At 41.1% G+C, this 15,919-nt stretch overlaps 1 protein-coding gene across 4 annotated transcripts in view; it reads right to left on the bottom strand.

Moving 5' to 3' along the window:
• MROH8 (maestro heat like repeat family member 8) overlaps positions 1 to 15,919 on the bottom strand; it is a 56,836-nt gene that overhangs the window by 9,054 nt on the left and 31,863 nt on the right. For 3 of the 4 annotated variants that reach the window (XM_073880457.1, XM_073880458.1, XM_073880460.1), the window contains 9 exons: positions 13,407 to 13,567; positions 8,939 to 9,074; positions 6,159 to 6,349; positions 4,735 to 4,872; positions 4,354 to 4,468; positions 3,892 to 4,032; positions 2,780 to 2,806; positions 2,529 to 2,693; positions 1,677 to 1,832 (listed from right to left, as the gene is read on the bottom strand). In XM_073880457.1, coding sequence (XP_073736558.1) covers positions 1,677 to 1,832; positions 2,529 to 2,693; positions 2,780 to 2,806; positions 3,892 to 4,032; positions 4,354 to 4,468; positions 4,735 to 4,872; positions 6,159 to 6,349; positions 8,939 to 9,074; positions 13,407 to 13,567 — 1,230 coding nt within the window. The remainder of the gene's footprint in view (positions 1 to 1,676; positions 1,833 to 2,528; positions 2,694 to 2,779; positions 2,807 to 3,891; positions 4,033 to 4,353; positions 4,469 to 4,734; positions 4,873 to 6,158; positions 6,350 to 8,938; positions 9,075 to 13,406; positions 13,568 to 15,919) is intronic. The other variant, XM_073880459.1, reaches the window with a different exon arrangement.

Below are 15,919 nucleotides of genomic sequence, written 5' to 3'. Positions count from 1 at the left end.
TTAAAGATACCCAGATATTCTACTTCTGGGTTTACGCCCTCAAGAAACTCTCACACAGGTACACAAAGAAATACGTAAAAGAATGCTCACTGCAGCACTGTAATAATGAAAAACTGGAGACAATCTAAATGTCCAAGAATAGGAGCACTGGAGAAATGTGAGGATATCCTCAAGATGGAATTCTATATAGCAGTGAGAATAAATGAACTGGAGCCCACACTGTGGGCAAATCTTACAACACTAAACAAGCGAAAAAGAGCAAGTTGCTAAGAGATTTATAAATGATACAACATACAAAGTTTTTTCTACATGTAACATTTTAGAACATGAAAAAAATATTACCACAGAAGTGATAACAATAAAATTCAGGATGATAGTTCTTGGGGGAATTCAACTGGGGATAGGTGCATGATTTATTCCTGTTTTATTTCTTACAATGGGTGGTAGACTATGTTCTCTGTGTTAGTGATTCCTAATCTGTTTGATACTGGATTTCACCTCTCTGCTTAGGCTACCCTCTGAAGAGCCTTGAAGACAAGGCTAGGGATCGTTCAAGGTTTGAAAGAAAGTAAGCCCAGAGCCTTGCCTGCTCTATGCCTTGCCTGATTACCAAGGGCTGAGAGGGGTTGGCTGGGGGGGGGGGGGGGGGGGGGGAGATGAGACGGGGATCAAGGCATCCACATATCCGTGACTCCTACAGGGCAAACTTTTCCATCAGTTGGCTGGAAAGCTCTACTCTATACTTTATTGGGGTCTGAAATAGTTCATATTTCTTTTTTTAAAAAATATTTTTATTTATTTATTTGAGAGAGTGATCAAGTGAGAGAGAGAGAGAGAGAGAGAGAGAGCATGAGCAAGGGAGGAGCAGAGGGAGAGGGAGGAGCAGACTCCCTGCTGAGCAGGGAGCCTGACACGGGGCTCGATCCCAGGACTCCGGGATCATGACCTGAGCCAAAGACAGATGCCCAACTGACTGAGGCACCCAGGCAACCCTGAAATATTCCATATTTCTGGTTACAAGACCATAATATTTCCCCCAGATTAAGGTACCAGGGCCCACCATAATCTTAAGTCTTGTTTTTGATCCTGCTTTTATTTCTGTAATGGGGAGCATGGGTAGGGGAAAGCTCCAGCATTTTCCCAGAATTCTTGCAGCCTAAATACACCTCTGGACTGTTGTAACTGGTGGTCATAGTTAGCACATTGGAATGGACAGGCTCCTGAGGTATGAGACAGTACTAAAGATGATGACATCCTACCCACAACTCTATGGCAGAAACTTTTGGAAGATTAAGGAGATGTAGAGGCTTCTCTAGATTGTCAGAGAAGCTACTATTTCTGACTTAGCCTCAAAACAAGTCTGTTTGTCTAAAGGCCAGAAGGCAGTTCTCGAATGAAAGAAAAAGATAATGGAATATTGTCATTGTCAACAAAAAAAGAGTTTGTTGAATTTGGCACTGTATTTAGGCTCTGTGCTAGGCTAAATATTGGGCTACAAAAAGAAATAAGGAGTAAGATTTTTCACACAATTCACTTAGGCAAAATAATTGAAATGTAGCCTGTGCTGTAGGAAATGGTGAATACAGTCCCTGCCCTCAAAGATGGAATGCTTATTTGCAGATTTGGATCTGGATTAGAAGTTATTCGGGCATGAAAGCTGTTAACAGGGGCATTACCTCAGCTACTGCATCATTTTCATCCTGAGAATACAGAAGTAGTGGGACCAGGCTGTCCAGGACTTGATTCTCTACACTCTTCTTATCTATGTATTTCACAGACTTTATGGAGGCTCCAAAGAGGGTCATGGAGAAACGATGAACATCAGGTCTCATCTACAAAGGGAGTATCCAAAGGGTAGCAAGTCACTGAAAGTGTTCATGCTTAACTCATAAGGGCTAGATTGGTTGAAACGCCAGTCCTAACATGAGGCTATTTAGCTATAGGTAGCTGAGGGCAAGAAGCCAAATATATATAAAGATAGCATGACCTGCTGCTTTGTAATACTGGTTGTTCTCTCACTCTGCAAATGAGAAATGTAGTCAGAACAGCTTGTGCCTGATACTAGTATTAACTATTTACATAAGCTGTTTTGCTGAAATTCAGAATCCCAGCCTTGCCATGCTTGACTCTTCTGAGGACATGGTTCATTGTGCTCCATGTATTTTTTTTTTAACCTTTGGGATTTGGAATGGGGACATATGTATAGTCCACCACCTTGACCCAGTCCTGATTGTACCTTGAAATACATCTTTTCTTATACAAACTCCTTCCCCAACCCATGATCAGGGTGGTACCCTGGCAAGTCTCTACATCTCAGTTTTTTTTTTTTTTTAATCTGAAAAACAGTAACACCAGTCCTACTAACATCACAAGTTACCTTGAAGGGTCTTAAGAGAGGAGATTTCAAAGTGCTGTGAACATAAAAAGAACTATATAAAATAGAGTATATTTATTACTATCCCAATTTCTATTTGCTGTTATGCCAGTTGCCCTCCCCTAGGAAAGTCTCTCCTCTCTCATTGTCTTACATCACCAAACAGGGAGAGCAGGGTCTTCATCATGGCTGTCAGGGTGGTGAAATCCATTGTCCCAACGAGTTGCAAGAGTATCTGGATGGCCAACAAAACAATCTTCTCGTCGGTTTCACGTAAGAGGTCTAAGATGCACGGCAACAGGCTCCTGATGCCTTCCCTCTGTGTGCGCAAAGGGAGTGCACCATCACCCTCCTGACAGCACTTCATCTGGTACCAAAGTAGGGCTTCCCAACTTTACTCAGTACCTGGTGCTTGTTGAATGTTTGGTAGCGCTGGCCAGTTGAGAACAGAGAAGTAAAGAGGGCATGACTGCCCTCTCAGTATTGGCAGGGCTGATATGTAGATAGGGGGGCAGGGGTGTTGTAAGTTGCCTCATAAGGGCAGAAGTGGGACCAGGTGGGACGGTCCAGTAACAGAGACTTAAGATTAATGTAAGAAATTGCTTACAATGAGAGAAAGTGGAATGGCTAGCTCAGGTCATAGTGAGTTCTCCAACATGGAATGTATCCAGAGGCAGTAAGATTCCTTGCAGGAATTCAAGCAGAAATGGGCTGAGGACACTTAAGTGTCCTTCCCATTCTGAATTAGGATTCTATTCTTCTGAAACTCCCAAAAGGAAGCAATCTCAGAGTTTTAAAGTTTAAAACATACATGTAAAAAGTAAATAGAATAAGCACTGCATCAAAAACTAATGATGTAATATATGGTGATTAACATAACAATAAAAAAAATTAAAAAAAAAAAGTAAATAGAATAAGGCAACAAGTATTCGTGTATCCAAACAACCAGAATTAACATGCTAGCATCTGTCATCTTTGTTTCAGATATATATACATATTTAAATATTTAAAAAAATAGAACTCAAGTGATAAAATTGAAGGCCCAGGGATTGATCTTTCCTTCTGACCCAGGCCTAGTTTCTAGCTAGGCCTACAGAAAATGAGCTCTCTTTCAACATGAATGTTAGTAATCCTTGTTTAGATGATACACATCTTGGGAGCAGATATCATGGTCTATCCAATGTACTCCTTAGGGCAACATGGTACAAGACATAAAAGGACACCCAAATGTCACCCAGGCTGTGATGGGAGGGTACCTCCTTACACAAATTATAGATTTCAAATATTATGAATATATGTGACTTGGACTTATTTCTTATGATTTCATGAAATACTTAAGTCAGTACTTACATATTTCCTAGGCATAAAATTTAAAAGGTACAAAGGGATGTATTCCTACTTGCTCCCATTCCCAGGCTACCCAATTTCCTTGTTGGCTGTTACCAGTTTCTTGGGTATCTTTCTGGGGTATGTTTGATTTGTGACTTACGAATCAGTGGTCTGGGGGCCCCTCCTACCATCTCCTGGTGTTTGATAAGATAGTGCAGTCCCTTTAGGGCAAGAAATTTGAAGACACTATTTCCATGATGTAGCCAGTCTTTCAAGCGGACAACAGAGTATATGCTGGGCAGTCTCCTAGCCACTGGACTCTGGAGAAGCTGAAAGAACCCAGAAATCAGCCAAAGAAGTTACCTTTAAGCCCTTTTTCATGAGGGGAGCCACCTTCCCACCAACTCCAAAATGTGTATTTTTCCTTTGAAACCTCTACTAGGTTACAGGGTGATGCTTACACAGTAGGTATCTAAGGAATGCCGAATAATGAATATATGGCAAGAAGAATGTCAGTAGGCTTGAATCTGAAACTATTTCTGTCCCACATCTGAAGTGGATCCTGGCCTGCCATGAAGTTGGACAGGGCCCAGGAAGGCAGGTACTGCAGCTTTACAGGCTTCCTGAATCCAGCTTCTAACGAATCTTACCTCCACGAAAAATCCTGCAGATGTGAGTTTATGTTTATCATTCCCTCGGTTAAGAAGAGGGACCAACAAGTACATGACTTTATGTGCAAGGAGGTGATTTCTTTCCAGCAACGCACTGCAAAACACAACACCCAACAGGACACCTCTTACAAATGCTCCTATCCAGACTGCATTCTTCCCAGGGCTGGGGGCCCTCCAAGGATTTTGCCCAGCTTTAGGTGCATAGGATGGTATGGTGGTGGCAGGACCTCTGAAAATCTGCCTGGCATTATGGGTATTTCCCTAACCTGTGATGTTATCCAACGTTGGTTGCTGTTTTAACTAGAAGGGAGAAAAATACCTAAAGCACTGCTGATTTAGAGCATGGCAAGGAAGTCTTACTTGGCAAGGAGAGATACTCCCTGAAGATGGCACTCTTTTCCTTCCAGGAGGGTCCATCCTTTATTCTTTTCCATGATGTTGAATTCCTGCCAGCACAATGTTCTGAGGAGGAGAGTCTTTGTAGACTGTATGGCGAAGCTAAATCAAACCAAACCAGTACAAGTGAATAGAACAGGTCCCTTCAGCTTACCAGCACACAATCACCCTGCTCTCTCACTGAGGAAGGCATGCATTAATAGCTCTGGATGGTACTTCTCTTCTTTCTAGATTTCCCCAAAGACTCTTAATGTTCTAATAACTTGAAAGGCCTTTCACACAAATTTTTAGCGTAAAGAAATCTAACTAGATTTTGTTTCCCTGGGAGTGTGAAAAGAAATCTATGATAAAACAAATGATATGGGATGCTAAACCCATACCACTTTTTTAAAAAAGCATTATTTAGATACAATTTATACCCCCTCAAAAAATTTACCCACACTGCTTTTTACTTTTTTCTATTTTATTTTTTTTTAAAGTGGGCTCCACGCCATCATGAGTTCAATGAGGGGCTTGAACTCATGACCTGAGATCAAGAGTCAGATGCTTAATTGACTGAGCCACGCAGGTGTCCCCCACATTGTTTTTTAAACTACCCCCACAACTGGGGCCAGTAGAGCATGTGACTCTTGATCTCCAGTTCAGGAGTTCAAACCCCACATTGGGTAGAGAGATTACTTAAAAAATAAAATAAACTATCTCTATTACTTGCCGAACTAGTATGCTTGATATAACACTAAAGAATCCTAGAACTAGAGGGTCCTTGGAGAATACCTAGCCTGACTTAATTTACAGATAGGGAAACCAACGCACAGAACAACAGGAAGATTTGCCCAAGGTATGTAACTTGTTCAATGAATGAGAATTAGAACTCAGTTCTCCTGACTTTTAGTCAGGTGTTCTTTTTTTTTTTTTTTAAGATTTTATTTATTTGATAGAGAGAGAGACATAGCGAGAGCAGGAACACAAGCGGGGGAGTGGGAGAGGGAGAAGCAGGCTTCCCGCTGAGCAGGAAGCCCAATGCAGGGCTTGATCCCAGGATTCTGGGATCAGGACCTGAGCCGAAGGCAGACACTCAACGACTGAGCCACCCAGGCACCCCTACTCAGGTGTTCTTAAATAATCCACATTCTTTCTTTCTGAAAGAAAGTCATGTGCCACCGTGACACTAATGAATTTCTAATGAGTTTATCTTGGCACCAATAAAACAACCAGACAACCAACCAGTGAGAGCCCAGAATGATTCCTGGGCATTTCATCCTGACGTCCCATGATAGCAGACTGTAAGCTCTCCCATGGCTGGAACCACATCTTGGCTATCCATGTGTCTACCACAGCGCCTAGAGCTTAGTGTTAGTTAAGGTCAATGAAATCACAACAGGCATTACCACAAAGGGGTGACCTCTGAAGACATTTCCTGTTCTGTGTACAGGCCACTTGGGATGGCGACATCAGACATGGTGAGACCGATGCTGTGGTGTATCTGGATGAGCAGTGTCATGAGAAGCTGAGGAAAGAGTCTGAATGTAGCTGCTTGGAGCCTGTTTCCCACAAACACCTCATAAAGGGCATCTGTTGCCTGCGGGAGAAAAGGTACACCATAGAGCTGAACTCTGGCTAGCACAACTCCTTACTTTTGCTTTACTTCCTCTTGTGCCTGAGCGTTAACTGACTGAGCCACCCAGGCGCCCTGATGTGATATTTTTAATATATAAACTCTTTTTATGTATCAGCAAGAAAAAAATGTAAAGGCTACTCAAAGTGGGGGCCACACACCAGCAGCACTGCATCATCTGAGAGCGGGTTAGAAATGGAGAAACTCAAGCCCCACCCCAGACCTGCTGGATCAGAATCTGCATTTCAGTAAGGTAATGACTGTGGCTTGTGTGCATATTAAATATGAGAAGCTCTGGTGTACAGAACATGAGCAGACAAGTCACAAAATATAATGGCCAATTAAAAAACATATACAAGTGTTCAATCTCACCAATAACAATAATACAATTAAAATAATATTCCTTTTTCACCTATCAGCTAGGCAGCAATGAAAAGGCTAGGAATGCTCAATGTGGTAAGGCGGTAGGTAAATGGGCATTCTCATATATGACTGGGAGAAGGCAATGTTTTAGAGGACCACCTGGGAATTCTCAGAAGTTTAAATAAGCCTACCCCTTGAGCTAGAAATTCCCCTACAATGGCCTTTATCCTAAGAAAGTAAGTAGGGGGTGACTGGGTGGCTCATTTGGTTAAGCGTCCAACTCTTTTTTGAAAAAAAGATTTATTTATGTATTTTAGAGAGAGCATGGCAGGGGGGGCAGAGGGACAAGGAAGGGAGAGTCTTAAGGAGACGCCACACTGAGTGGGGAGCCCAGGGTAGGGCTCAATCTTACAACCTGAGTTGAAACCAAGAGTCAGGTGCTTAACTGACTGTGCCACCCAGGCGCTCCAAGCAGCCAACTCTTGATCTCAGATCAGGTCTTGATCTCAGGGTTGTGAGCTCAAGGCCAACATTAGGCCCCACACTGCATGTGGAGACTAATTAAAAAAGTAATAATAATTGGGTATGTATAACAACATTTACATATGCATGATTAAGTTTACTGTAGCACTGTTTTAATGGCGAAAGTTCGGAAATTGTCAAAATGTTCACTAAGAGGATACTTGGAAATGAAATAAAAGGTTCTGTACCATGTTACATATTATCTATTTTTAAGAAGGTAATAAAAAATAAATTACTATGCAGCCATGAAAAGGATAACAGATAGTCATATTTTGACATGGAAAGTAGTTCATATATTGTTAAAAAAGCAGGTCATCAGGCAGTATGTGTAATTTGATTCTACTAATATATACATACAATTTTATAGGCTAACATGATTAAATATATACCTGTATCTGACCTAACTCCTAAAACTAAGATAACATTATAGGGATTTAAAAAAAAAAGGTATAAATCCACAAGAACAGAGAGAATAGGAGAGGATACAATGGCAGATTAGAGATGTCAGAATAATTTCAGAAGCTAAAGAAAACCTATATAATAACTTAGGTCAGGGAAAGCTGAACCATAAGCTGGTAGGGAAGAAAATAAAATAAAAAGTATATATTAATAGTGGGGGAGGCTGTGCATGTAGGGGACAGAGAGTAGAAACTTTGTACTTTCTGCTCAATTTTCTTGTAAACCTAAAACTGCTCTAAAAAAGTCTACTTAAAAGGAAAAAATGGGGAAAAAAAGTATACCAAATAAATACATACACAAAAAATTTATATATGTATAAACCCTTCTAGAAGGTTCATTTTTAGGGAGATGATACAGCTAGGCTAAGAATGGTCTTTAGATTTTTGGAAGATTGTTTTTTTAAAAAAAAATCCAAAGAATATGTTATGGAGACTATATGGGGCCTGAAAACCTAAAATATTTGCCTTCTGGTCCTTTACAGAAAAAGTTTGCCAACCTCTGCTCAAGGAGGACCTTTTCTTTCTGTGTTATATTCTTCTGTATTATTTGACTTTTCTCTTTATGAGTTGTGTATTACTCTTTAACTATGATGAATCTTTTATTTTATTTTATTATATTTTATTTTAAAGTACGCTCCATGCCCGAGGTGGAACCCAGTGTGGGGCTTGAACTCACAACCCTGAGATCAAGAGCCAGACGGTTAACCAACTGAGCCACCCAGGTATCCCAGATGATACATATATTTTAAAGGATAAGGGAATATTTGGGGCGCCTAGGTGGCTCAGTCATTAAGCATCTGCCTTCGGCTCAGGTCATGGTCCCAGGGTCCTGGGATCGAGCCCCACATCGGGCTCCCTGCTCCATGGGAAGCCTGCTTCTCCCTCTCCCACTCCCCCTGCTTATGTTCCCTCTCTCGCTGTGTCTCTCTCTGTCAAATAAATAAATAAAATTTAAAAAAAAGTTATGATAAGGGAATATTTAACCACATTGATTAAACCAAACTTCATTAAACTACTGATACCTTCACTCTCCCGAGCCCCGTCCATGTCAATCCCTTGGTAGAGACATTATAGATTTATAAATGGATGACAGAAGCAAACTTTGAGAGGGATGAAGACAGACACTCTCCAGATGGAGTGTTGGACCAGTCATCCCAAGAGATGGAGCATGTTGTGCTGAAGTTGGGAGGGGCAAAGCTCAATGGCTTACAGCAACAGCCACATAGGCCATCTTCTCTTGGGTGGGCGCATTATGGCATTTCTGCAGCTTCCTCAGAAGTCTCCACAGAATCCAGGTGGTGCTGGGCAGTTCTACCTCCAGAGTTCTCCACAACTCAGCCAGATGCCTAGAAATCCGGAAGAACAGGAGGGTTCAGGAGAATGGCTTATCCTAAGCCCACCACGACCACAACCTTCCTAGAATCTGGAATCCAATCTAGAAGCGGTTTTCCTTTCCGCTCAGTTCTTCAAGGTATCAAAAGACTATCTGACTTCATTACAGTTACTCTTAGGGTTGTCTTTTGTTTTTTTAAGATTTTATTTATTTGTCAGGGGTGGGGGCACCTGGGTGGCTCAGCAGTTGAGCGTCTGCCTTTGGCTCGGGTTATGATCCCAGTGTCCTGGGATTGAGCCTCATGTCTGGCTCCCCACTCAGTGGGGAGTCTGCGTCTCCGTCTGCCCTGGCCCTGCTTGTGCTCTCTCACTCTCTCTCTCTTTCCCTCTCTCTCAAATAAATGAATGAATGAATGAATAAATAAATAAAATCTTAAAAGAGAGAGAGAGAGAGAGAACAACCATGGGGAACGGCAGGCAGAGGGAGAAGCAGGCTCCCTGCTGAGCAAGGAGCCTGATGTGGGACTCAGTCCCAGGACCCTGGGATCATGATCTGAGCTAAAGACACTTAACCAACTGAGCCACTGAGTGGCTGACTGAGGCTGCCCGAGGCATCCCACTCTCAGGGTTTTATAATCTCAAGTTCCTATGCCTCATCATGGACTTCAGGACAAACTGGTCCTAATTTAACTTTTCAGTCTCCCAACTTCCCTGTCACATACATACCTGTGCTCTGGCTACCCCAGACCATTCACCTTCACAAACTAACAATGGACTTTGACAGCGCTACCTCTACTCATCTCATTTTCTTAAACTAGAAGGCCCTTTCCAAAACTCTCCCCTGTCCATCAAAACCTTCCAGGTCCAACTCCAATGTCATCTCTTCTGTGAAGCTTTTGTGGCTTCTTTACCATGTCTCACATGAGGGTTCTCAGAACACTTTCAAAAATTTTTTTAATTTTATTTTTTTCAAAATTTCTCCTGTATAGAGGTTGCTTCAATCTTACATGTGCTATTTTCAGTTCTCTGAATGTGTCTTATCTGTTCCCTCTGAAGGCAGGGGTTATGCCTGGCTTTTCTTCCATGAATCCCTCAAGGTCTAGCACAATGCCAGGCCCACAGAAGGCATTCAAGGTAGATTTATTCAACCCAGTGTGTGGTCCTCAAATTTTGGACAAGTCCAGGCCCAGAAATAAAGCTTTGATTCACTTTAGAAAAGATCTCTTCTTTCTCTCTCTCTCTTTTTTAAGATTTTATTTGACAGAGAGACAGAGAGACAGACAGTGGGCACACAGAAGGGGAAGCTGCAGAGGGAGAGGGAGAAGCAGGCTCTCTGCTGAGCAGAGAGCCCGATGTGGGGCTCGATCCCAGGACTCTGGGATCATGACCTGAGCCAAAGGTAGATGCTTAACCGAATGAGCCACTCAGGTGCCCAGAAGAGATCTCTTCTTGAAGAAAGACAGTGTGTAATAACTTGTTTCTATTGTTGACTCAAAGGTAGGGCCTGAGTCATATATATATATATATGTCACACACACACACAAAGAGTATATAAACACTGTAAAGGAGCATTATGGGGGCGGGGGGAAGATTGGGAGTTACTCATGGTTTTACTCCATTGTCATATTTTCGTAATCTACCTAGGTATCTTTGTGTGCTAGAGCAAGTGTGGTCTTCCAGTTGTCTATGTATCAGAATCACTCTAAAAACTGAGAGGCTTAAGAACTATTCCAACATTTCACTCCCTACTCTGATAATTCTAATCTGTGAATAAAACGAAGTAAGAAGGTCCTAAAGAGAAGGTCATTAAGGCAACGTGAAAGGCTGAAAAGTCTCATAGCTGGTGAAGTGGACAATAGAAAATGAACATTCATTCTTGGGATGAAATTAAGAAATTCCTATACTTACTTATCCTTGTTTATTTTCCTCTCTGAATTCCTGAGGGAGTAAATGAAGTAATTTGAAAAGCTATTTATTGTAAAAGAAGTGTTTCAAAAATACTTTTGGTCTGCTGCATAGTTGTAAGTGTGCTGGGAATGCATCTGAATTAGGAAAACACACATTAGCCTAAAAGGCAATGGTTTAGATATTTTAGTGTGAAAAAAATCATCCGGAGAGTTTGCTAAAAATATGGGACAGGTTTTGCCTCCAGTGATACTGATCCCGTAGATGTGACATGGTTTTTGTTTGCCCATCATCCCTTTGGGAATGGGCATTCATTAAGCTGTTTCATACCTTCCTTGTGTTTCGTTTTGCCATTCCTTCTGTCTGAAATGCCTTTTCCACTGCCCTGTTCCACCTTCTACTTGGCTAATTTACGCTAAACACTCAGCTTGGGGCAGCCCTTCTTTTAGAAATTCTTCCCCAATCTTTCATCTAGTTAAGTCACCTCCTATGAGCTTCCACACAACTCTCTTATTTTGCTTTGGGATCCTGTTATTAGTCTGTGTCTACTCCCAGACCGTGTGCTGCCTGAGGGCAGGGTCCCGGTCCTGTCCCTTACCTCTCCAGGCCAAACGGTACTTTGCACACAGCAGATGCTTTGAACAGACTCCTAAAAACAATCATCCCAATCTGCATGTAAACCAACTAACAGACTTTAGGTAAATGATCAAAAACATAATAAGAATGAAGTTCCCGGACTATGCCATTTTCATTTCTAGCAGATTCCACAATTCTCATATGATCTAAAGCAGTAGGTTCTCAAATTCATCCAAGAGCTAGAACAAATACAAACAATAAAATAATGCTGAAGTTACACTTTAAAAAAACTAAGTATATTTAGTATTTTGTACTAAATCATATGTTTCATGAAAGGATCTAGTGTAGATATGCTGAAGCAAGTAGTAAAGATTTAACAATAACATATTAGAGAAATATATAAAAGAATATTCTATTTTATTTTGAAGATTTTATTTTTAGGTAATCTCTGCACCCAACGTGGGGCTTGAACTTACCGCCCTGAGATAAAGAGTCACATGCTCTACCAAGTCAGCCAGGTACCCCAAAAGAATATTTAAAAAATAGATATATATTAATTCATTTTTCTCTTTGGATGGGTAAAAATCTTCCTTTATTTGATTTAGTGGTAGAGCGTCTTAAGTTCAGCTTAAACCAATCAAAATCAGCAAAAAAAAAAATCACTAAAAAAAATCAGCACTACACCAAGACACTGTGAGAACCAGTCACTGAGAGTGGTTTTCAAACAGTTTAAAGCTAAGAAATCTTTTCTTCAAATACAATAACTACCCAGAATCACAATATATAAGGCAGACAAAAAGAGATGCCACTCTGGGGCATCTGGTTGGCTCCGTCGGTAGAGCATGCAACTCAATCTTGGGGTCATGAGTTTGAACCCCACGTTGGGCATAGAGCTTACATTAAAAAAAAGAAAAATAAGAGACAGATGACGCTCTCTTTGAAGGGGGTGGGAGCCCAGAACCTTTTCCTAAGGCCTCATTGCCTTCCCTAGAAAGGATCTCCTGGAACTTCCAGGGTATCTCCAACTCTGAAAGCCACAAGTCTTAAAAAAAGCATCTTGTTTGTTCCTCTATATGATTTATTCTTATTTATGGGTACATTTTTATTTTCTTTTTTGTGTTTATGTTTTTGGCTAAATCTCTCTCAAGTACATCGCAGACATCATGATCTTTACCTCTAAATCACTTCAGTAAATTGATCTCCTAGGAATAAGAACATTTTTCTGTATAACCACATTACCATTTCATACCTAAGAAAGTTACATTAATTCAGTAATCTATTACAGAGTCTATATTTAATTTTCCCTGGATTTTTTTTTAAGATTTTATTTATTTATTTGAGAGAAAGAGTGAGAGAGAGAGCACGAGAGGGAAGAGGGTCAGAGGGAGAAGCAGACTCCCCGCCGAGCAGGGAGCCCGATGTGGGACTCGATCCCAGGACTCCAGGATCATGACCTGAGCTGAAGGCAGTCGCTTAACCAACTGAGCCACCCAGGCACCCTGGATTTTCCTTTTATAACTTTTATTTTCATCCAGGATCCAATCAAGTTCACATATTGTATTTGGTTATGTCTCTTTAGTGTCTTTTTATTTAGAATAGTGCATCAGCACATTTTTTATTTCACGTCATTAACTTTTTTGAAGAGTTCAGTCCAGCTGTCTTATAAAATGTTCTTCATTCTGGATTTGTTGGATTGTTTCCTTATATTTATGCATTATATTCTGACTTACATTGCAGGCATCTGTCTATATCTTATCTCTTCTACAAGAATATCATTAGATTTTTGAGAGCAGCCATGTTCCACAATACCGGGGGCTGTGTCACACACCCCAGTTTAATTCAGAGGCTGTACCAGGTTCTGTTACCTGTCATATGGTACTGGATGACACAGAAGGTGGCTGATCACTGTATCTGTGTACTTGGGCCTGGAGATAAACAAACTCACAGTATTTATGATTTGTCGTCGGACTCTAGGCTGGCTGATTATGGATAGCCGGGCACAGACAACTCGCATAATTTCTGGCACCTGAAGAAGGAAAACAAATCACTAAGACCTTAATCCTGTGGGACAATGACGGTTACCGAAGATACTGTAGCTATTTCTGAAAGGTCCTGGGGGTGTCAAGAATTTTTAGTATTTAAAAGAGTATTATCAAAAATACTTAAGGGGCACCTGGGTGGGCAGTCAGTTGAGCGTCCCACTCTTGGTTTCGGCTGTGGTTGTGATCTCATGGGTCCTGATCTCATGGGTTGTTAAGAATGAACCCCACATCAGGTTCCGTGGTCAGCAGAGTCTGCTAAAGATTCTCCCTTTGCCCCTCTTCCCCCACTCTCTCTCTCCCTCCTCAAATAAATAAATCTTTTTAAAAAAATATTTTATCTATTTATTTGAGAGAGAGAGAGCAAGAGAGCGCACAAGCAAGGGGGAGGGGGCAGAGGGAGAAGCCAGTTCCCCATTGAGCAGGGATCCTAACATGGGGCTCAATCGCAGGACTCTGGGATCATGACCTGAGCTAAGGCAGACATTTAACCGCCTGAGCCACCCAGGTGCCCCAATAAATCTTTTAAAGAAAACTACTTAAAATAGATCTGTATGTATGTATACATATATAAAATGATTTAGAAGAACTTACAAGGATATTAATAATGCGACTTTGAATGATGGGATATTTATTTTTTTGCTTACATATTTTTTAATTTCTCCTTGATGACTATATATTGATTTTATAATAAACCAAACTAGTAAAAGTGTTGCAAGGAAGTTGGGATTTTTTTCCACTCTGCTCTGAGAATGCCAGAGGAAACCATACTTGCCTTTCACCCAGAGATGTCTACCATACTCAGGAAACAGGAGCCATTGGGCTTTGTCCATTTTTCTGCTTGACCTACTCTGCCCACTCCCAGACTCATGGCTTCAAGTCTCTGTGGAAATGTCAGCCTCTCAGAGAGGCAGCCCTCAACACCCTTATAATAAAATGGCCCTCCTTATGCCCAGTTGCCAGAAGCTGGTTTAAGCTGGCATGCGATGCAATTCTGGCCAATGAAATAAGGGAAAAAATGTATTAGTGGCTTTTGGGAAACACATTTCTCCCTGATTAAAGGGACGAAAGGAAGGCAACATCTCTCTTCTTTGCTGGATACAGCCTTATTTGCTCATAAAGTCTGAAACTGCTGTGATCACCTTATGACTACATGAACGGGCAACATGGCAGATGGAAAAGCCCCTGCCTCTTTGATAACACTGCTGAGTTGCTGAACCAAGCCTAGAAAATACTTCCAGACTTCTTATTATAGAAGAAAATAAACCCTTTATTTATTTTTAAAGATTTATTTATTTATTTGAGAGAAAGAGAAAGAAAGAGGCGCATGCACGGGGCTGGGGTAGGGGCAGAGGTGGAGGGGGAGAGAGTCGCAAGCAGACTCCCCGCTGAGTGCAGAGCCTGATGTGGGGCTCCATCTCATGACCCTGAGATCATGACCTGAACTGAAACCAAGAGTCAGACGCTTAACCTACTGTGCCATCCAGGCGCCCCAAAGATAAACCCTTTAAACTTAAATTGTGTGTAAGCTTCTCAGTTCGTCTTTTTTACAGCTGAAAGCACACAACTGATACAATGGCCCATCTCACCATGTTCTCATCACATTATTCTTTTTGCATCTTTACTATTTTAATAGGTTAAAAAGTAGCTTTTCATCATTTTAAAATTAATTTTTATTTTTATCAAAGTGCAACATATATCAATTTAAAAAGTCCAGTGGTACTGCAAGGCTCTCTCCTGCCTATTCCCCAGGTATGCTTTCTAGGGACTATTATTTTTATCCTTTTTATCTCTTTCAGTATATCCTCTCATATTTTTTTTTTAAGATTTTATTTATTTATTTGACAGAGTGCACGTGAGTACACAAGCAGGGGGAGCAGGAGAGGGAGAAGCATGCTCCTTGCTGAGCAGGGAGCCCAATGCTGGGCTTGATCCCAGGACCCTGGGATCATGACCTGAGCTGAAGGCAGACACTTAACCAAATGAGCACCCAGGTGCCCCTCCTCTCACATTTCTAAATGATATAATTATATTGTTATTTCTTGCTGTGTCAACTTCAGATATATTTAAATAAAATCTGTTGATTTTAGCTTACTAAGTTGGCCTCCTCCTAGGATTGATTATGGCTTGATTTTTTAAAGTTTGAATCCTTTAATTAGCCTGGATGAGGATCTAAATTTGAAGTTACCTTCTCCTAAGTGCTAATTATATCTTCCCCCAAAACTGTACCGTTCTGGAAAATATGGGGCACACCTTGGATTTTAAAACTATTCATCCCTAGTTGCACACACAGTGGCTGTTTATTACATGCTTGTTGAATGGAAGTTGACTAACCCATG

Source organism: Callorhinus ursinus, unplaced genomic scaffold (assembly GCF_003265705.2).
Source record: "Callorhinus ursinus isolate GAN/ISIS: 27379988/994484 unplaced genomic scaffold, GSC_fseal_2.0 scaffold38, whole genome shotgun sequence".
NCBI classification, from domain to species: Eukaryota; Metazoa; Chordata; class Mammalia; order Carnivora; family Otariidae; genus Callorhinus; species Callorhinus ursinus.
The sequence above is the reverse complement of the archived record's forward strand: the minus strand, read 5'-3'. Positions and strand labels throughout refer to the sequence as shown.